We start from the raw sequence: 21,989 nt of genomic DNA, 5'->3' as shown, positions 1-21,989 counted from the left end.
GGATATCACCCCCACACTGGTCAGAATGACCATCATCACAAAGTCTACAAACAGTAAATGCTGGAGGGGGTGTGGAGAAAAGGAATGCTCTTACACTGTTGTTGGGAATGTAAACTGATACAGCCACAATGGAAGATGGTATGGAGATTCCTTAAAAACCTAGGAATAAAACCATCATATGAACCAGCAATCCCGCTCCTAGGCATATACCCTGAGGAAATCAAAATTGAAAAAGACACATGTATCCCATTGTTCACTGCAGCACTATTTACAACAGCTAGAACATGGAAGCAACCTAGATGTCCATCGACAGATGAATGGATAAAGAAATTGTGGTACATATACACAATGGAATATTATTCAGCCATAAAAAGGAAGGCATCTGAGTCAGTTCTAATGAGGTGGATGAACTTAGAGCCTAATATACAGAGTGAAGTAAGTCGGAAAGAGAAAGATAAATATTATATTCTTATGCATATATACGGAATCTAGAAAAATGATGCTGAAGAATTTATTTGCAGGACAACAATAGAGAAACACACATGGAGAACAGACTTATGAACATGCAGAGAGAGGAAGACAGGGTAAGATGCATGGAGAGTAACATGGAAACTTACATTACTGTGTGTAAAATAGAAAGCATAAGGGAATTTGCTGTATGTCTCAGGAAGCTCAAACAGGGGCTCTGTATCAACCTAGAATGGCGGGATGGGGGAGGGAGATGGCAGGGAGGTTCAAAAATGAGGGGATATATGTATACCTATGGCTGATTCATGTTGGTGTTTGACAGAAAACAACAAAATTCTGTAAAATAATTATCCTTCAATTAAAAAATAAATAAATTCACAATATATATATAAAGGAAAAAAAAGTTGACTTAAAACTCAACATTCAACTAAGATCATGGCATCCAGTCCCATCCCTTCAAAGCAAATAGATGGAGAAACAATGGAAATAGTGACAGGCTTTATTTGGGGGGGCTCCAAAATTACTGCAGATGGTGACTGCAGTCATGAAATGAAAAGACACTTGCTCCTTGGAAGAAAAGTTATGACCAACCTAGACAGCATATTAAAAGGCAGAGACATCACATTATCGACAAAGGTCCATGTGGTCAAAGCTATGGTTTTTCCAGTAGTCATGTATGGATGTGAGAGTTGGAATATAAAAAAAGCTGAGTGCTGAAGAATTGATGCTTTTGAACTGTGATGTTGAAGACTCTTGAGAGTCCCTTGGACTGCAAGGAGGTCAAACCAGTCAATCCTAAAGAAATCAGTCCTGAATATTCATTGGAAGGACTGATGCTGAAGCTGAAACTCCAATACTTTGGCCATCTGATGCAAAGAACTGACTCCTTGGAAAAGACCCTGATGTTGGGAAAGATTGAAGGCAGGAGGAGAAAGGGACGACAGAGAATAAGATGGTTGGATGACATCACTGACTCAATGGACATTAGTTTGAGTAAACTCTGGGAGTTGGTGATGGACAGGGAAGCCTGGTGTGCTGCAGTCCATGGGGTCGCAAAGAGTCGGATATGACTGAGCAACTGAATTGAACTGAGCTGAGCTGTAACAACTACATTTGCGCATTCTTCTATATGCATATTAGCCTTCGCAATTACAAAACATTTTTAAAAGCATGTACCACTTCTCAAAGGGGCTTCCCCAGTGGCTCAATGGTACAGAACCCGCAAGGAACACAGGAGACACAGGAGACATGGGTTCTATCCCTGGGTCGGGAAGATCCCCTGGAGGTGCAAATGGCAACCCACTCCAGTATTCTTGCCTGGAAAATCCCCTGGACAGAGAGGCCTGGAAGGCTACAGTCTATGGGGTTACAAGAGTCAGACATGACTTAGTGACTGAACACATAGCACACAATACTACTTCCCAAAATAAAAACTGAAGAGTTGGGGGAAGATTTGAGAAGATTCCATAGGATTTGAAATATTAGATGCAATCTGGATTTAAGCAGACAGCATATCAAAAAGTGCTAGTGGCCCCATATAGTCACGGAGTAGTTCATTCAATCAATGAACAGAGCATGGCAGAGTAGCCTAAAAGGACTGCAGAAATCCTCTAAATACTGGATGCTTATTATTTCCCCAGAACTCTCCTTTTCTGCCACCACCCCCAGCTTTTTTCAGAGAACTTTATCTTGCCACCTCTCTTGCTCTGCCTGCCTCCTGTCCCCTAATTTTCATGTGTACTCCTGGAGCAGTAACCTAATTACGTTCTGATCCTGCCCTGTCCATGCCTGGGTGTCCAGGAATGGCATCTCTTCCCACTCACAGAGTAGTTTACGCTAAGGAAATCAAGTCATGCTGCATTCTCATAAATTAATAAGAATACATCTTACTATGTGTGCTATTTCACAGTTCACCCCTCATATGTATGTGATTCATTTTGTTATGTATTAATATAAAAGGCATACAAGGAAGTCATTAAAATACAGACTTTGGAATTGCATTAACCAGGATTCAGATCTTTGTTCTGTCCCTTTAAGTACACCATCTGTACAAGCGTGTTTGCTCCTTTTGTAACTCGGTGTAACATAACTGACTCACAGAATTGTTTTAAGGACTAAAGAAAGTAGCAAATAGAGAAATTTTAGTTGGTACCTGGCTGACAACAGAACACAGTAACTTCAGATGATGATGATGATGATGATATTATCCCTAGAAACTATTTAGGAGTTAAACTGGAATAGGGAAAATTTATAATATCTGTTTGGGGTATTAATGTCTGGGCTGGGATGGGAAGGATTGGTTTATGACCTTTCTGAACAGAAAGCCCAGACCCTCATACATCAGGTGTCACAGAACCAAGATTCCAGTGTGATAGGTCATGGCAAGAAGAATTGTCATGTCTTTGAGGAGAAGAAAAATGTTGATCTGAATGTGTTGAGTCATTTTAAAAATCTGTGAAAGGATATACTAGGATTTATTTCAACCTGAAAGGTTTAGACTGGGAGGGACTCTGACTGTCTCTTACTGAAGTTCACAATGATGAGAAGATGGTAGAATTTAAAGGTACAAAGGAAACGCCCTAAGGTGAATTCCAGGTCACAGCTAAAAGCAAAAGTCATGTCTGTCCTCTTTAATGCATGGGCAACAACTGAAGGCCTAGCAATTGCTCAGGTCACACTCATCCTGCAAAAGCCACAGGCAACCTGAGGACAGAAATGTGAGTGTGTTCACAGGTATGAGACCATAAAATTCTGACTTCCTGTCTGATCAGTGCACAGGAGAAGCTGAGGAGGAAGGGGGTGGGCAAGGACACACAGAAGATGGTCGCCTCACAAACAAGGGGCGCCCACTCACGAGTGGGAAGGACTACAGGTGTCAGGTACGCTCCCCATTTCTGCTTCCTAGAAGGGGGAACCAATAAACTATCCTGCTCAAGTTAAGAAGGGTTAGGAGACTATAGATCTCAGGGACCTATACTCAGTATTCTGTGATAAACCAGAATGGGAAAGAATATGAAAAACAATATATATGTATAACTGAATCACTTTGCTGATGGCAGAAATTAACACAACATTGTAAATCAGCTATGCATCAATTTTAAAAAGGGGGCGGTGGTTAGGAGACAGGATGGGAGGGTTATGTATATTTACCTCAGCCCTTTTAGGGCCATGAACAATTCACATTGGAACCAAAACACACACAAGTCTTAAGGTTTAGATACCAAAAATGATCCACTCAAAATACTTTTGTGGCAAATATACATCATGTTTAACCCACCAGAACTGAAATAATAATGATGGTGCTAGACTAATTTTTAATGGAAATATAGTTGATTTACAATATTGTGTTAATTTCAGATAGAGAAAAAAATGACTGTTATATGTACACATATTTTTAGGTTATTTTCCATATAGGTTACTACAAGATATTGAATATACTTCCCTGTGTTCTACAATAAGTCTTTGCTGTTTATCTGTTTTATGTATAGTAGTTTGTATTTGTTAATCTCATTCGCCTCATTTATCCATCCCTCATTCCCTTTCCCCTTTGGTAACCATGTTAGTTTTTATGTCTGTAAGTCTGTTTCTTTTTTGCATATATACTCATTTGTATTTATATTTTAGACTCTACATGTAAGTGATAGCACATATTTGTCTTTGTCTCGCTTACTTAGTATATATTCTCTAGGTTCATTCATATTGTTGCAAATGGCATTATTTCATTCTTTTCTATGGCTGAGTGACACTTTAGAGTGTGTGTGTGTGTGTGTGTGTGTGTGTATCTAGTATTTAAAATCCAGAAAGGGACTTAACTGCTTTAGTGAAAGAAATGAAAGTCGTTCATTCGTGTCAGACTCTTTGTGACCCCGTGGACTATATAGAGTCCATGGAATTCTCCAGGCCAGAATACTGGAGTGGGCAGCCTTTCCCTTCTCCAGGGGATCTTCCCAACCCAGGGATCGAACCCAGGTCTCCCTCATTGCAGACAGATTCTTTACCAGCTGAGCCACAAGGGAAGCCCTTTAAAATCCTATGGAATCTTATCTCATCAAGTCTTCCTCCAACTCTTCAGTTTTTGTTTTGAGAAGTGGTATTGCGTGTTACCTGTTTAGTCCCTAAGTCATGTGGGTCTCTTTTGCAACCCCATGAGCTGTAGCCCACCAGACTCCTCTGTTCACCGGGATCTCCAGGCAAGAATACTGGAGTGGGTTGCCATGCCTCCTCCAGGGGATCTTCCGACCCAGGGATCAAACCCTGCGTCTCATGTTTCCTGCATTGGCAGGTGGGTTCTTTTACCACTAGTGCTACCTGGGAAGCTCACTGATAACATAAAGCCCTTTTTAAAATGTTGTCCTTCCTAAACTCTTACCAAATCAATGAGTCCCGTTAGGAAAACAGAAAACACACTATTTACTTTAACAGAAAGAATTTGCTATGAGGAACTGTTTAAACAGTCGGGAGGGAAATTGTCCCTGCAGTAGAGACCTCCTTGGACTTCCCCAGTGGCACAGCGGTAAAGAACCTACCTGCACTTCAAGAGAGGTGGGTTCCACCCCTCGGTGGGGAAGATTCCCTGGAGAAGGAAATAGCAACCCACTCCAGTATTCTTGCCTGGAAAATCCCACGGACGGAGGAGCCTGATGGGCTACAGTCCATGGGGTTGAAAAAGAGAACCACACGACTTAGAGACTAAACAACCATAACAAGTGACCTTGTTGGTTGGGGAGGCGGAAAGTCACGGATTCTCGGAGCTGCGAGCCGGCCGGGCTGGGAGGAGAAGTCGGACACTCCCCTGGCGCTGGCACCCAGCCCCGGGTCGGGCGGGACGCAGGTGGGGCTCCCCGCAGCTCCGCCTCCCCGGGCACCCAGCCGATTGGAGCCCGGGCCCAGGCTGCGGAGCGGAGACGGCGCTCCCAGCGCCCGCGGCCCGAGGGGGCGTCCCACGCTGACGGCTGCCTGCAGAGATGTGACCCAGCCCCGGCGCCCATGTGCGCCCCCGGACCCTCAGCGAGGGTGGCGGCCAGAGGGGCCCCGGCATCCGGCCTCCTGGCCCTGCTGTTCCTGCTGCTGGTGGCCGCGCCGACGGGACGAGCAGGTAGGAGTATCGCGGCCGGGGCCAGCCGACCGCCCAGCTCCGACTGATTTCGTCCAGCCTGCCTCGGATTTTGCTTTCATGCGCGCCGAGCAGGAGGAGCGCAGGTCCGCGCGGGGAGCCCGGGAGCCCGGGGAAGAAACGCCAGTGCCACGCGCCCTAAGAACTTGCTCACACTTGTTGCGGGGGTTGCGGGTGACGGTGGAGGAAGGCTGACGGTAGCCGCCCCGGGTGGTACCCGCAGCTGGTATCTTGCGGTCGGTGACCGTACCCTCGCACATTGCACTTGCCCCCACGTCGCAGGCTGTCGCCACCGCCGCCGGGGCCCCACGGACCAGCTGCCCTTCTACGGGGAGCATTCCAGGAAGGAGACGATGCCTGCGCTTTTAAAAACCAAACTCCGGGAGAATTGGGCTCTCAGGGGACGGGAGCTAGAAAGGGGCAACGTTTCTAAAGTAAGATCCCTTTCCTGGGCACGTCATTTTTTTTTCCTTTGCAGTTTTGACCACGTACATGTAAGCGCCTTTTTGATTTTTCGGAAATAACAAAACTTTGAACTGATCTGTGCTACAGGTTTTTTGGGGTTTATTTTTAAGTTTTGCCAGCTGCAAGCCAGTAAATCAGAATGATTCATTAACTGATTTCTTTTTTCCTTCTGCATTTCTGGTGTACGAGAAAAAGAATGTTTTTAAAGCAAGGTCTCTAGGATCCTCTCTTTTTAAAAAATTTCAAGCAGCAGAGCTTGAAATACTGTGTCTTGTGCAGATTTGATCCAGACCTCTATGTTTTTCACCCAGAACTGAACAATGACTGTGAATGCAGGAAGTTGTCCATGATACTGTGGTGTCCTTAGTAATCAAAGAACAAGTTGCAAAAGTTCAATATAATTACAAAGGTAAGAAAAGTGTGCATATAGATCTTGGAGAGATTTTTGGGCAATAGACATTATGCACAAAAAGTTTCTCTTTCTCTTCTAAATCTTGAAGTTACCAGAAATTGTCATTCTTTTGTCTTGCAAAAAATATTCCTAGGTAAGCTGAATGGGACGAGACTGCTCCTGACTTAGCCAGATACTGAGCTTCAACTAACTGACAGAAATTTGGTTGTTTCTATTTCTAATCAAAGAAATAAAGCTTGCTCCTTAAGTGGATTGGGAGGCTGACATTAGAAGGTAATAATATTCTTGGCTTCGAAGCAAAATTAGGGGAAAAAACAAAGAAACTCTTTCCTAACGCAGGTACTTTCTTGGCTCATCTTAAAACATTCCTGTCCTCTTCTGGGCCTCCAGGCACTCAGCTATTGGAAAACCAGGTGAGAAGGTACACGTGTTTATGTGGATAGAGAGCTATTCCGTCTTGTTGGTTCCACCACCATATCTGTTGAGCCATGTGAACTTCCTAAGAATTATATGACATTGCCACATTCCAGTAGTAAATGCTTTAATATTTCAAAAATTTTGGCACAAAAATTTGAAGTCACACAACTCTGTGATTGGATCGGGCTGTACTACAATACTAAACATCCAAAGAGAAAGGAAAAAAAGTTTCAATGTGGCATCAACACTTTAGGAAAGTCCTTGGTATTTCATTTCAGGTAAACTTTTTAAGGGATTTGGAACATCTGTACTACCCCCACAAGGAGCGACATAAACTTGACTCTCTCAACTCTGCAGAGACAGAAGTTTCCCTAGGAAGTTCATCACTGTGGTTTGGCAGCCTGGCCCTGTTGGCCTAATCCCACGTCTTATTTGTCACTGCAGATAAAGAACTCTGGTCAGCATAATATTAATGAGCATTTAAAGCCAGTAACAGAGAGTGGGAGGAGATGACTTGCCAAAGTCACGTATCTCCTCTGCTCAAACCCTTCAGAAACTTCCACTGCTGATAGAATCATTCTAAATTCTCCTGTGTGGTCTTATGTGTCCCCTCCTGCCACTCTCTTCAGCCTCACTCACACCACTTAATTCCTACTATTGTGGACTTTTACCAGTTCCCGAGCAAACCAAACTGTTTTGCATCACAGGGACTTCATCCTTGCAATTCCTTGTGCTGGAATGTTCCAGCCCACTCTGTCTCTGGCTAACTCCTGTTCAGACTTCACATCTCACCACCGGTGTGCCTCCCTCAAGAAGAGCTTCCCAAAATCCCCAAAGAGGGAAAAAATAGAGTTTATTGTGTCTATGAACAAAGGAGCCAACTCTAGGTTTGGAGCTTTCGAATATGGTCTAAATATTAAAGTACTCTGCTTGTTAGAACTAATATACTATATTTAACACAGTGAGGGTATTTCTTGAAGTGTTTCTTCTTTGATATAAACACAGCAGTATTTGGTGTTTTGTTTCATGGAGAAGTTATTTTAAGATATTTTTCACACACACAAATGATTCCAGTGAACTAATTAAATTTTTTTTCATTACTTTCTTCTTTTTAGCTTTTAATTTTGAACTAATATGAGCCTTACGGAAAAGCTATAGAAATAATAGAGCCCTCATTAACCCCCTCACCCTGTTTCTCTTAATTTGAACATCTTATATAACCATACAGTGTTCAGAACCATGAAATTAGCATTGATGTAACACTGTTCAGGCTTCTGAGGTGGCTCAGTGGTAAAGAATCCGCCTGACAATGCAAGAGACTTGGGTTTGAACCCTTTGTTGGGAAGATCCCCTGGAGAAGAAAATGGCAACCCACTCCAGTATTCTTGTCTGGGAAATCCCCGTGAACAGAGGAGCCTAGTGGGCTACAGGCCAAAGGATCCAGAAAGAGTCAGAAACAATTTAGCAACTAAACAACAACAATGTAATACTATTCACTAAACTGCAGACTTTGTTTCAGCTTCACCCTTATTTCTGACTAATGCTGCTTCTGTGTTCCAGGATCCATCCAGGGTCCCCATTGCCTTTAGTTGCTGTGTCTCCTTCCTCTCCTCCAATCTGTGACAGCTCCTCAGCGTCTTTTTGCTTTCATGTCCTTGACACTTTAGGAGTCCTGGTCACCTTTCCCTCAGACTTGTCCCTCAGTATGGGTTCATTTGTGGTTTCCTCATTAGAGTGAGATTATTCCCTTTGGGCAATAATACCACAGAGATGATGTTATCTTTACCAGCCCATCCTATCAAAGGGTTTATGATATCAATACATCTTCTTCCTGATGATGTTAACCTTGATCATTTGGTTTAGGTGGTGTCTATAGGGTTCCTATTTTCACTTTCTGATTAATAAATATCTAGTGGGAAGATCGGAGAAGGCAATAGCACCCCACTCCAGTACTCTTGCCTGGAAAATCCCATGGACGGAGGAGTCTGGTAGGCTGCGGTCCATGGGGTCGCTAAGAGTCAGACACAGTTGAGCGACTTCACTTTCACTTTTCACTTTCATGCATTGGAGAAGGAAATGGCAACCCACTCCAGTGTTCTTGTCTGGAGAATCTCAGGGACGGGGGGGCCTGGTGGGCTGCCGTCTATGGGGTTGCACAGTCGGACACGACTGAAGTGACTTAGCAGCAGCAGCAGCAGCAGTGGGAAGATATTGTGAGATGGAGCAAATATCCTGTTTCTCCTCAAACTTACACCCACTAATTTTAATATTCATCAGTGGATACTGGATGCAATAACTGTTATGCTTAATGGTGATTTTTTAATTTCACTCTTTCCTTCTCAATTTATTAAATTGGAATTCTAATGCAGGTAAGAGCCTTTGCTTCTCCCTCATTTATTTCTTTATTTAGTTTCTTACATATATGAATATGGACTCATAAATGTTTACTTTATTCTTTGAGTTATAATCCAATACTATTATTATTTAGTATTAATCTTATTGCTCAAAATTTCTGGCTTTCGCCATCAAAAGTTTGGTTCCTGCATGCTTTCAACAGGTCCCATTCTTTCTGAGCATTTCATTACTTTGTAGCATCACAAAATATTTCAAGTTCATCTCATACTTTCCCTGCCCCAGGTCTGAATGGGCTTCCCAGGTGGGGCGAGTGGTAAAGAATCCGCCTGCCGATGCAGGAGACATAAGAGATGCTGGTTGGGTACCTGGGTTGGGAAGATTCCCCTGGAGGAGGGCATAGCGATCCTCTCCAGTCTTCTTGCCTAAAGAATCCCATGGACAGAGAAGCCTGGTGGGCTACCATCCCTAGAGTCACACAGAGTTGGACACAACTGAGGTGACTTAGCATGCAGGCATGGAGAGCCGAATCAGCCACTTCCCCAACGAGCTTTAGCTCCTTCTCCTGGAGAATAAGATCTAGAAACCAAAATCTCACTGCCAGGTGTGCTCACTACTACTGGAATGTTGTTTCTCAGTTCAGTTCAGTTCAGTTCAGTCACTCAGTCATGTCTTTGCAACCCCATGAACTGCAGCACGCCAGGCCTCCCTGTCCATCACCAACTCCCGGAGTCTACCCAAACTCATGTCCATTGAGTTTGTGATGCCATCCAACCATCTCACCCTCTGTCATCCCCTTCTCCTCCTGCCCTCAATCTTTCCCAGCATCAGGGTCTTTTCCAGTGAGTCAACTCTTCGCATCAGGTGGCCAAAATATTGGAGTTTCAGCTTCAGCATCAGTCCTTCCAATGAACACCCAGGACTGATCTCCTTTAGGATGGACTGGTTGGATCTCCTTGCAGTCCAAAGACTTTCAAGAGTCTTCTCCAATACCACAGTTCAAAAGCATCAATTCTTCAGTGCTCAGCTTTCTTTATAGTCCAACTATCCATACATGACCACTAGAAAAACCATAGCCTTGACCAGACAGACCTTTGTTGGCAAAGTAATGTCTCTGCTTTTTAATATGCTATCTAGGTTGGTCATAATTTTCCTTCCAAGGAGTAAGCATCTTTTAATTTCATGGCTACAATCACCATCTGCAGTGATTTTGGAACCCAGAAAAATTAAGTCAGCCACTGTTTCCCCATCTATTTGCATGAAGTGATGGGACTGGATGCCATGATCTTAGTTTTCTGAATGTTGAGCTTTAAGACAACTTCTTCACTCTCCTCTTTCACTTTCATCAAGAAGCCCTTTAGTTCTTCTTCACTTTCTGCCATAAGGGTGGTGTCATCTGCATATCTGAGGTTATTGATATTTCTCCCGGCAATCTTGATTCCAGCTTGTGCTTCTTCCAGCCCAGCGTTTCTCATGATGTACTCTGCATATAAGTTAAATAAGCAGGTGACAATATACAGCCTTGATGTACTCCTTTTCCTATTTGCTTCTAGGCTCTTTTTGTTGTTTCTAGGCTCTCTTAAAAAAAAAAAAAAAAAGCTGACTGGCAATGTTAAAATTAAATACCCTGCTTTATTTTCAGAATTCTTTTTGATACAGAAAACTAGACTTGAAAAGACCTTAAAATCCCATCCAACTGCTTCTCTTGTGAATCTCTTCTGCAGCATAACTTCCAAGTCATTACCTATCTGCTGTTGAAGCACCTCCCATCATAGGAAACTCACTACCTGACACCCAAGTCACGATATCCTGTCGTTGCAGACTTCCAGCTACTGGAATGTTCTTCTGTGTAATGAGCAGAGATCTTGATCTCTTTCATCTTCTCCCATCGTCTCTCTCAGAGTTGGTCCTCACTCTGAGTGGATCAAGTTGTACAGAACAAGCTGCTCAGCTTATTGACTGCAGCCATCACATTCCCTCTGTCTTCTTGCATCTCAGCTAACCACCTCCCCAGTTACATCATGCCAGGTCCCTCCCTCTCCTGGTCTTTTCTGTAGGTGTGTGTTCTGGATTGTCCATAAGCTCTCAGGTTGACTCACTGTAGATGGTGATGAGATGGCTCATCTGCCACGTTTTAAACACTACCCTTGGCATATTGGTCCTTAAGTGATTTAGCATCAGGTTCTTGGTGAACACAGGTCCCTAATGCCTAAAAGTTACCCTCCCTTTTTATCATCATTGCCTTCTCCTACGAGACACAGACCTTGACCCCTCATTTAAACTGAGAATTTCACACGAATATAATTTCATTTTGTAGAGGCAGTTTTCTTTCTCTTCACTTCTTAGATTAATAGAGAATGAAAGTATGGCATAATGTTTTGGCAAGAGTTGGTGAAATCTGTGATGATGGACTTTAATGCAATTGATGAGACTTTTCTGGAAAGGAAATTTTTATTGATTACAAATATTATCTATTCAAAATCAGTTCTATTTTTCAACTGGGGTGCTCACTGCATTGCACACGGAGATGCCAAAATGACTTCCACTCAACTTTTCCAATCACTTTATGCACGGCTTCATCAAATGCCAGCTCCACCTCCAGGCACAGAGAATGGCATACCTGTCTTCTACAGGTTTGTCAGGAAGTTTTCCTTATACTTCTTGAGTCTGGGCATGTATGCCTTTAATCCAGCCTCCTGAAATTTCCATTTCATACAATTACATTTGTATTGTGGTAGTATGAGATATTTTGGCAAGTGTATCCTCTTAGTTAAAGCGTCTGTTTACATTCCTTCCCCCATTTAGATTTCCTCCTTTTCAATGTTGCAGATTTTTTTTTCTCCTACATCAATCCCTTCCTCTTTACTTTCAGGTAACTTGGCAGCCCTTAAAGCATTCATTGTTCTCATAAATAAACATTATGTTCATTTTTGAGGAAAGATGTGAGCAACAGACACCTACTATATTACTTTTCTAGGGCTGCCATAACAAAGTACCTCAAACTGGGTTGCTTAGATCAATATAAATTTACTATCTCACAGTTCTGGAAGCTAGAACTGAAAACTGTAGGACAGCATCTGTTCCACACCTCTCTCCTAGCATCCGGTGGTTGCTGGCAATCCTTGGCATTCCTTAGCCTGTTGAGCACCCTTCCAGTCCTCTGCCTTCAGAGTGGTCCTTCTGTCTCTTCACATAATCTTCCCTCTGTTCCTGTCTCTCTTTGTGTCCAAATTTTCCATTTTTATAAGGATACCTTGTTGGATTGAAGCTCACCCTAATGAGGTACTGGAGGTTGGGATTGCAACATATCCTTTCAACATACATTTATAACACCAACCATACCCTCAACAGACTTCCCAGGTGGCTCAGTGGTATAGAATTCGCCTGCAACGCAGAAGACCCAGGTTCAATCTCTGGGCCAGGAAGATCCCCTGGAGGAGGAAATGCCAACCCACTCCAGTATTCATGCCTGGAAAATTCCATGGACAGAGTAGCCTGGCAGGCCACAGTCCATGGGGTTTGCGAAGAGTTGGACATGACTGAGCAACTGAGCAGGCACACACCATACCTTCAAAGACTTGCAGGGTGGTGAGCAGGACCCATGAGCTTGGCTCCTAAAGTGAAGAAAAGCTGCCTTTTTCAATCCCATGTAGTTCTCCTCAACATATTTATTCATCTATGTCCACTGCCAAAGGGAAACTTTTGCAGAGGTCTCACACCTGAAAGCCTCCCTTGAGGATGTAAAGGGCATAGATGAGTCTTCTCTTGTCTTTCTGTAACATGAACATAAGAGAGAGCCACCATTTTGTAATATATGCAAACACGGAATCATTATGTTGTATGCCTGAAACTAATATAATGTTTATGTCAATTCTATCTCAAATTTTTAAAAAAAGAAACATCAGTGGATGTGTATTAAGATGATGGAGTTAAAATTTCTTCAGCAGAAGGGTTCATTCTCTTCCAATCCCTATCTCTTGCCTCCATTTCTCTATGGGGCACTTTCCTGCAAAATCTTGCTCCGACATGGACCATTTTCATGCTTAAGGCTAATAGCTCATATGATTCCAAGTCAGCCTCTCTCCTCCATTTTAGATTAAAATGTATATGTTTAAAAGGTTCTCTAAATTATCTACTAAATGCTTTATGTTGTTATTTTTTAAGTTGGCTAATGGTTTAGTGCAAAATAGAACAGCATATGTACCTTAGGAGTAAATAACTTAGGGTAATGAGGTATTTGAGCTGATCAAATGTAATGAAAAAGAATCAGCTTCATACCCCCACACATTCATTTTGAGTTTTCATAAGTTAAAATATAACTTGATGCAGTGTGATTTTTAAATAACCTTCTTTTGAGTACTTTTCATTTATTTATTCACTTACTCAGAGTCATTCATTCATACATTTCAGGAACTGTTCTAAGTATTGAATTGAACAAGAAAGCAAGGACTCTTTCTTTGCAGAGCTTTTAATCTCAGCTGATTACAGTATAAATGCCAGAACTGAAGAAACCAAGCTTCTTTAGAAGCACAGACCAAGGCAACTGCTCTAATTTAGGAGTCAAGTGGGGCTTACTATGAAAAGGGAAACTGAAACTTATGAGAACTGCCAACACACTCGTTGTATTTTTCATTTAAAATACTAGCAAGAAAATAAAGTTAAATCCTGCTCTAAGCATATTCTATCTGTAAATGACCAGGTAGTTAATATTCCTTTTCCACACTTAGATTTTTTTTTCTTATAAAGCTACTAATCAACAAACAAAACCCAACAACAAATAGCAAAATCCTACTAAAAGGAGGGATTTTTTTTTTTTTGAGGGTGGTTTTGCCAAATGGATAGGAGTGAGGAGCTTTGCAGCTTATGAACAGCCTGGCCTCAAGGTCATTGACAGCCTCACCAGGTCACTGTGGACTGTGGCTCTACTCAATGCTGAGTCCAACCGCAACCAGTTATCAAAAGGCACCCATGTTACAGCTGCAGTTTTCTAAGAAGGCGGGTATCCTAGGTGCTGTTTCCTACTTCCTGAATCAACAGAGTCCTTAGAAGGCTCTGTTAGCTTTAATAGCAAGAGCACGGGAATGTCTGCATTGATCCATTCTCTGCATTGATCCTGGAGAAGTTCCAGTGCTGCCGGTACCTTATCCTGACCCATGTTTTTTTAACGTCTTTGTGGCAGGATAAGTACCCCTAAAATCTGATCTTCAGAGGGACCTGTGTTGCACATGGATCCCCTGTCCATTGTGTTACATTTAGTTACACAACTTCATCAAGGCATAATCCAACCTGAAGAGGTCTAGATCGCGTCCAGGTCACTGTCAAAAACATCAAAGCATTGGCTTGTCACTACAGAGGAGAGTTAGCCCCCTGAAAAAGAATGCATCTTTCTGACTGTGTTTTTAATGGCTGCTATACACTTTTGTCTTCATCTTATTTGATTAGGCAGCTTGAGATCACACTCTCAACCTCATTTGCCTCAAAATCCCAATCAACAATGAGCAGAAGTAAATACTATTAATTACTTCCAAGTCTCCATTAAATGATTACTTCCAAATCTCCACTAAGTAATTATTTTTAAGGCTTATTCTTTTTTTGTTTGTTTCTCTTTTTTCTATTTTTCTCTGTCTTCTCACATTTTTATCTTGTTCATTTTCTCTCTGAATATGTGAAGTGATACAGATATCAGTGGAAAAACTGTATTACATATGTGAGGATAAAAAGAAGTACTGGATTTGAAAATGATGTGAAAGATAAAGTGGATGATATTTAATAAATATCATGTTGATTGAACTTGGAGCTCCCAATAGTTGTCCTTTCTAATACCTTAGTGGCTCCAAGTGGTTTCTCTCTGTTCTTTCTTTTCATTTATTTATTTTCAGTTTTCTGCTTGCGCTGGGTCTCTGCTGCTTCACATGGGCTTTCTCTAATTGCAAAGAGCGGGGACCACTCTTTAGTTGCGGTGTGTAGGCCTCTCACTGTGGCTTTTCTTATCGTGGAGTGGAGGCTCTAGGCACCCAGGCTTCAGTAGTTGCAGCACTCGGGCTCAGTAGTTATGTTGGGCAGCTTAGTTGCTCCGCAGCATGTGGGATCTTCCTGGACCAGGGATTGAACCCATGTCCTGTGCATTGGCTAGTGGATTCTTATCCACTGTTCCACTAAGGAAGTCTGTGTCTGCTCTTTCTTCTGTCTTTTCCTTTCTGAAGCAAGTTATTGAGTTGTAAAGACTGCAACGCACCTTTGAATCTTCTTTTCCACAGTTATTGTGATAGTCACTTTGGATAGATACTTTGGCAATCACAAAATGTGGAGAAGATCAAACTCGTGCCCTCAAAAAGCCAATTTCTGAAAGGGAAGGGAAGGCATTCACACAAGAAATGATATAAGGCAGTGGGACTGATTCTCTAACAATGGGACCAACATATACAAATTGATAATGACATCTTCAAAATAGGCATTTTACGAAGCTATGCACAAAAATCTGACAGTGTTTTTCCTAAACTCCTTTTTTTCAGAGTTGTGGATAGAACCTGCACATGTTGGTCAGAATAACCCATTAAATGGCAAACCTCATCTTGGAAGTGTGGTTTAATTTTCAAAAGCTTCCAGAGCCACTTCCAAGCAACTTGTATAACCAAACTAAGAAATGGTATGTTGGGCAAGAACAAGGTGTGCCTATTTTTTAAAAATGAGATGGAATTTTTGCATATTTATAAGCTACCTCCGAAGACAGTTGTAGCTAAAAGGATATGTGTCCCAAATGCCAGAACTGAGCAATGCCAGGAATAATTATAAACTGCCCCAAGGAAACTGCTTGGAAGATGTGCACTCTTTTTTGATGGGTAAACACCAACATATTTATTTTAAGAAGTAATCTCAATCTTAAAGTCCTATTTACTCTCGTGCACCAACAGCAATATTCCAGAACATGTTTAAGCACATAGATTTACTGATTGAGGTGTGGCTATAAAGAAATAACATGCTTTTCATGTATGACTTATGTATCACTCATCCATATAAACATTCACATACTTGGCAGGGAAAGCGTGTATTGATGGATTATGTCCAGCTTCAGAAAATACCTGCTCTGTAAGAGCAGGTTTCTGTCTTCCAGTATACCTTAGTAACTAGCAGTTTCTATTTCTAGTAGGTGCCTGGTAATGAGGTTGAATGAATGATATGACTAAGTATACTTCCACCAGAAAAAGATTCAGTGAAGGAGAAATACTCAGGTTTTCCTCATTGAATTTCTTATATATCTCCTTAGAAGCAATTATCAGTAACATGCAAACTTTATAATGATTGTGCAATCTCTTCTTCCTGCAACACTGTTCTTTGGAGCATTCCCTAAAGGCAGTAAGTGAGTATCCTAGCAGAGAGATCTCTGTTGTCCTAAGAACACTTGGACTCAAGCACCCTCCAAATGGTTGAATAACCGCAGGCAAGTTGGTCAGCCTCTCTGGGCCTTTATTCAGCTGTGAAAGGAGAATAGTAACCATGGAGGACAACGTGGTTATTGTTTAGTCGCTAAGTCATGTCCAGCTCTTTGCGATCCCTTGGACTGTAGCCCACCAGGCTGCTCTGTCCATGGAATTCTCCAGGCAGGAATACTGGAGTGGGTTGCCATTTCCTCCTTAGTGGATCTTCCTGACTCAGGGATAGAGCCTGTGTCTCCCGCATTAGCAGGCAGGTTCTTAACCATGGAGCTACCAGGGAAGCCCCTGAAGGACAAGGCTGAGCTAATAATAACTGAGTTCTTTCTTTGTATCAGGCACTATTTTAGGAACCGTTTTAATCATCCCAACAAACCTGTGAGGCAGATGATAATATTGTTTCATTTTACAAATGAGGAAATTGAGTGCAGAGGCTAAATAACTTACTTCAGGGCACACAGCTTAGGTAAGCGGAGAGCAGGGAGCAGGTGTTAGTGTAGCTCTAGAGCTCTTGTTGTTATGAATTCTCTCTGACTTACTCACATAAACAATTATTAGAAGTCAATGAGATAGAGCAGGTGGCCATGCCCCATACAACAATGAGCAGTCCTATTATAGACAAGGCCATACTCAAGTGCAACAGCAAATGGGCTAAGCAGTAATAGAGAAATAGTAGCAGAATTGGTAGAGAAAGATAATCGAGCTCAGAGGAACTAATGTTAACTCCAAACCATACTCTCTCCTTCATAGAAGACAGTTAAGTATAGTTTCTCAGGTAAATAGTTCCTGCATCACACTTTAAGTGTTGGTTAGATGATTCACTTTTTAAGAGCACTTGAAATATAATTGCAGTGGCTGAGGAAGGAGGAAAGAAGAGTTAATATTTTTCAGGAGAAATAATTTAAAACTTAAGACCAAAGAAAATGTGCCTTTCCTCTTAGCATGATCAAGTTAGAACAATACTTCATCTGCTGGAAGGCAGAGACACTGTTTAGCTCTCCTTTGGTGGAGGTTGGGATGAGATATTTACAACTTTGCTTCCTGAAATTGATTAATCACCCTCTGGTGCCATTTTGTACATCAACTCTTCTTGAGCCCATTTCCCACAACAGAAAACTCAGGTGATTTTTTTCTCTTCTTTTGGTCTTACAAGGTAGTAAAGTATTTTCCTATTTTGAAAGACGTTTACAATATGTGGCAACCACTTTCCATGAGCTGCTCTTCCTTCATTAAAAATATGTTGAGTATCCCCTGTGTACAATGCAAGGGTTATTTCAAGCTACCAAGGTTTGATAGTTCAGACTGTATCACCCTCATTCAGATGCTCATGTGAACCTGGGTCCTGCTCTATCTTCATGACATATGTGAGCCAAGCAGTCACTGGTTCGTTTAGTTAAAAAGCATTTGCCAGGCACTGGGGATGCAAAGGCTCTGGTAAGACATGGTGCCCTGCGTCAAACAGCTCAGAGCCTGGTGATTGCTTCACTGCTTCAGCTGAAGAAAGACGGATGGGGCTGGAGACTTTCTCAGGGCAGAGCTGGGCAGGGCTTCCTCAATGCTGAGGTTCCCAAGTTAATAAGCCTGCAAAACTTGAATGGTCCCAAGGGGAAGTCCCCAGAAGTGGCCACATTTGACTGTTCAGCCTCTTACAGTCTGGTGGTTTTCCTCAGGAGTGCATGAACATATTGTCCATAAAGGGTAAGTCAGAAAGTCTCAGCCCCAGAAGAGAGAAATTTGGGTAATCATGAGACCAGTTACCCTCCATGAGTTCACGCTGAAAACCTCGCCATTTTTTACTGGTGTTCATCCAGTACTAATTTATGCATTGATTTTTCCCATAGGGTAATGAAATAGAAATACCTTTTACTGTCAGGCATATGATTAAAACTGCAACATATTTAGACAGTGACCTTTGTATTATGTTTGTGGCCATTAGGGAAATGTCATGCTATTTCATTACACTTACAAAAAGGTAACTATAAGATAACTCTTGGAACTAATGCAGGAGCCACACTTTGTAAAACTCCACTAATGAACTTGTCAAAGACTTACCCATTTCAAATGCTATTTATCTATTCTCCTTCTACTAAAGGACCCAAGAGGAGACAAAGGACTTTTTCTTTATGGTGCTATAACAATAGATGAAGCTGGGCTAGAAGGCTTTCCCAAAGGCCAAGATATAATGAGGGGAAAATAAACACAGAGGGAACACAAGTCTTAATGACATGACTTACAAGCTAGAGCTAACTCATCATTACTTGGGAGTTCATTAAGTGGGTCCTCCTTGCTGACCTCTACAGCTTCGTTAGGGTAGAAGCCGTCTTTTCTGTTGTTGTTGTTCATTGGTCCACCACACTCCACTTATGGGCTGTATTCCCTGTGTTGTACAATATATCTTTATAGCTTATCTTATACGTAATAGTTTGTGCTTCTTAATTCTCTTCCCCTGTATTGCCCTTCTTCCCTCCCCACTGATAACCACTAGTTTCCAGAAGCCATCTTGATTACCCATAATCCAAGGGGACCCCGCCTCAAGTCTCCCTCCCATTGCCCAACATTCACACCCCCATCGGGGAAGCTCAAAGGGAGCCCAAAATTCTGGTCCCTTTCTGAGGTCTTCTGAATTTCACTTTCTCTTGAAAGAAATGCCTCCTACCCAGTGACTGTCATCAGAAATGCCCACTCCCTTTTAGGGTATACCACGCATATACTCTCCACAACATCACAACACAATCATGTCATTAAAATAGCACAGGCCAATATTCATTGAATGGAGGCCCACAAGGGAAAATAAGGCATCTTCTAGTTCCAAAAGATATTTAGGGAGAGAGTACCAAAATTATAAAGGGTATAAAACAGCTAAGCAAGTTAGGGGGTTGCAGGTAATTTGGTGTGACTAGTGAACATAGTGCATTTGGCTGAATAACCTAAGGAGAGGCCAGACCAGACTGTGGACACCCTTGTACCAAACCAAAGGTGTAGTGGTACAGCACGCCCAGAAATAAAATTATGTGTACCAATCCAAAAACTTTGTGATTTGGGATATTAAATAGAAGCACTCTCAGATCAGATCTGTATTCACAGGCCATAAATCTATGTGAACAGAAGTGCTTTTGTTACTCACAGATCAGCACTTGACTCCTGATATCAATGTGGGTATGACATATTTTCACTAGGATGTTGATTAAATTATCTTATCAGTATGGGCAGGTTAAGAAAATGACTTATCTCAGTTGGAACATTTGCTCAGGAGTGTTTTCTTTACGTTTTTCCAAACTGGAAACAAACAGTACCTATGACTTTGTAAAGATGAAAACGCCACAAGGAAATACTAGTTGATTGTGCTTTTTTTTTAAAATGTGCTATTTCTCCCCCTCAGAAACAAGTACTAATTCTATTTTTTAATCATTCTTTTGCATCGTCAAAAGGGCAAATATTCCTTAATAAATCCTCATCTGTTGATGTAGCTTTCACAACAGGCAACTCTCGTACCAGATGAGACTCATAACTCTGCTTCATCATGGATGCCTGTTGTTTCTGCATTGAAAATAGAGCTCCCAGCTGTTGCCACCCCACTTTCCATATCCACAGCCAGCACCTTGGTGCCAACTCAGCCATCCTCACTGGGGTTGCTGCAGCTGTGGTCTTACCTGTCTCTCCAGGTCTATTCTTGCCCTCATTCAATCTTTTCTCCTCTCAGTAGTGAAGTAATCCATTTGAGATACAAATAGGCTCTTGACTTGCACTGCCTAAAAGGCATCAGTTCTTTTCTGCTGTATTTCCATTATATCCCAACTTCCTTTCCAGGGTTTACAAAGACAGGGGTAGTGGGAGGGGATCTAGCCCCTTTGAACTTCTTCAATCACAACGTGGCCAGTAGCCTTGTCTTTTTCCAGCCACACTGACCTTTTGACTATTCCAAGGGCATGGTCCTTTTGCATTGGCATTTCCCCACCTCTGGAGTCTGCCTGGAACACTGCCCTCCCACCTCACAGCTGACTCTTAAGCCCCTATCTAAGTAGGTTCTGTGACCCACTACTCCAACCTTATTCTCTTCCATAGCTGGGCCACCACGTGCTTGTTTGATTCTTGACTTGTCAATGCTGTCTCTCTTTCCACTAGTCTGGGATCTCCACAAGGGCAGGAACATACCTGTTTATTCATCATCATGTATCCACATGGCGGCAGCTGTATTCATTTCCTGGAGCTGCCATAACAAAGTACCATAAACTGGGTGGCTTAAAACAACAGAAATGTATTCTCTCACAGTTCTGAAAGCTGGAAGAATGAAACCAAGGGGCTGGCAGTGCCATGCCCCCTCTAAAGCTTCTGACAGAAGCTCCTTCTTCACTTTGCCTAGCTTCTGGTAGTAGCCAGCCTTCTTGACCTACAGATATATCACTCCAATCTTCCATCTTCAAGTGGTGTATCCCATGTCTTCAGATTTTTCTTGTTGTTGTTATTTTAGGGCTGTCCCTGGGATAATGCTTTGATTTATTGACTAGAAGATATCCAAAATTGATATCTTTTCTGCCTAGGAAATCTGAAAGATGATGTCAATCCAAATGAATCTTAAGGACTAAAAGCTAGGATATTCTTCCCCTAGAAATAGTGTACCAAACAGCAACATCCATTTTAAAATGCATTTCTATTAAAGGTGTTTACTACTCTGAATCTTTATCAGTGTATTTATTGGATTGGCTAAAAAGTTCATGATAAGATGTTGTGGAAGACACCAGATGAACTTTTTGGCCAACCTAATAAAATATGTTTAACAGAACATTTATCTTTTTTAAAAAATTCAAAAAATTGTTGCTGTAACCCTCACTTGTAATTAAAAGTCTAAGAAGTTTTCATTTTTCTCATTGACTTTTTTAAATTTTTTCATAAAGATGAAATGAAACTACTAAATAGAACATTTTTCAAGATTGTGAAAGCAATAGTCCTTTATAACCTCATTGGAAATGAAGGGAACCATTTTTTTCCTCCCTCTGTTTAACTTGTTTTTTTTAAGTGATTAATTTCTCTTAGTTTCTCTAGGTTTTAGACTGTTGTATTAGATATCTAGTGTTGTGTAACAAGCTACCTCAAAACTTAGCAGCTTAAAGCAACATATTATCTCTCAGTTTCTGCGGGTCAGGAGTCCAGTAATGGCTTATCTGATGGTTCTGGCTCAGGGTCTTTGACGAGAGTATAGTCAAGAGTATATAGGAGAGTATAGATGACTGAGGCTGCAGCCATCTGAAAGTTTGACTGGGACTGGAGGATCCACTTCTAAGCTCGCTAATGTGCCTTTTGGCAAGAAACTTCATTCAATTCTTCAACATATCTT

General features: G+C 41.8%; 1 protein-coding gene across 5 annotated transcripts in view; it reads left to right on the top strand.

Moving 5' to 3' along the window:
• The first annotated feature begins 5,349 nt into the window (after positions 1 to 5,349).
• The window catches only part of IL20RA (interleukin 20 receptor subunit alpha), a 33,140-nt gene continuing 16,500 nt past the window's right edge, over positions 5,350 to 21,989 (top strand). For 2 of the 5 annotated variants that reach the window (XM_043888629.1, XM_043888628.1), the window contains exon 1: positions 5,350 to 5,563. In XM_043888629.1, coding sequence (XP_043744564.1) covers positions 5,455 to 5,563 — 109 coding nt within the window. In that variant the 5' untranslated portion in view covers positions 5,350 to 5,454. Of the gene's footprint in view, positions 5,564 to 6,357; positions 6,456 to 6,617; positions 6,732 to 6,797; positions 6,872 to 21,989 lie in introns of those variants that run through there. The other 3 variants (XM_043888630.1, XM_043888631.1, XM_043888632.1) reach the window with 3 other exon arrangements.

This window comes from Cervus elaphus, chromosome 26 (assembly GCF_910594005.1).
Source record: "Cervus elaphus chromosome 26, mCerEla1.1, whole genome shotgun sequence".
Classification (NCBI taxonomy): domain Eukaryota; kingdom Metazoa; phylum Chordata; class Mammalia; order Artiodactyla; family Cervidae; genus Cervus; species Cervus elaphus.
The sequence above is the reverse complement of the archived record's forward strand: the minus strand, read 5'-3'. Positions and strand labels throughout refer to the sequence as shown.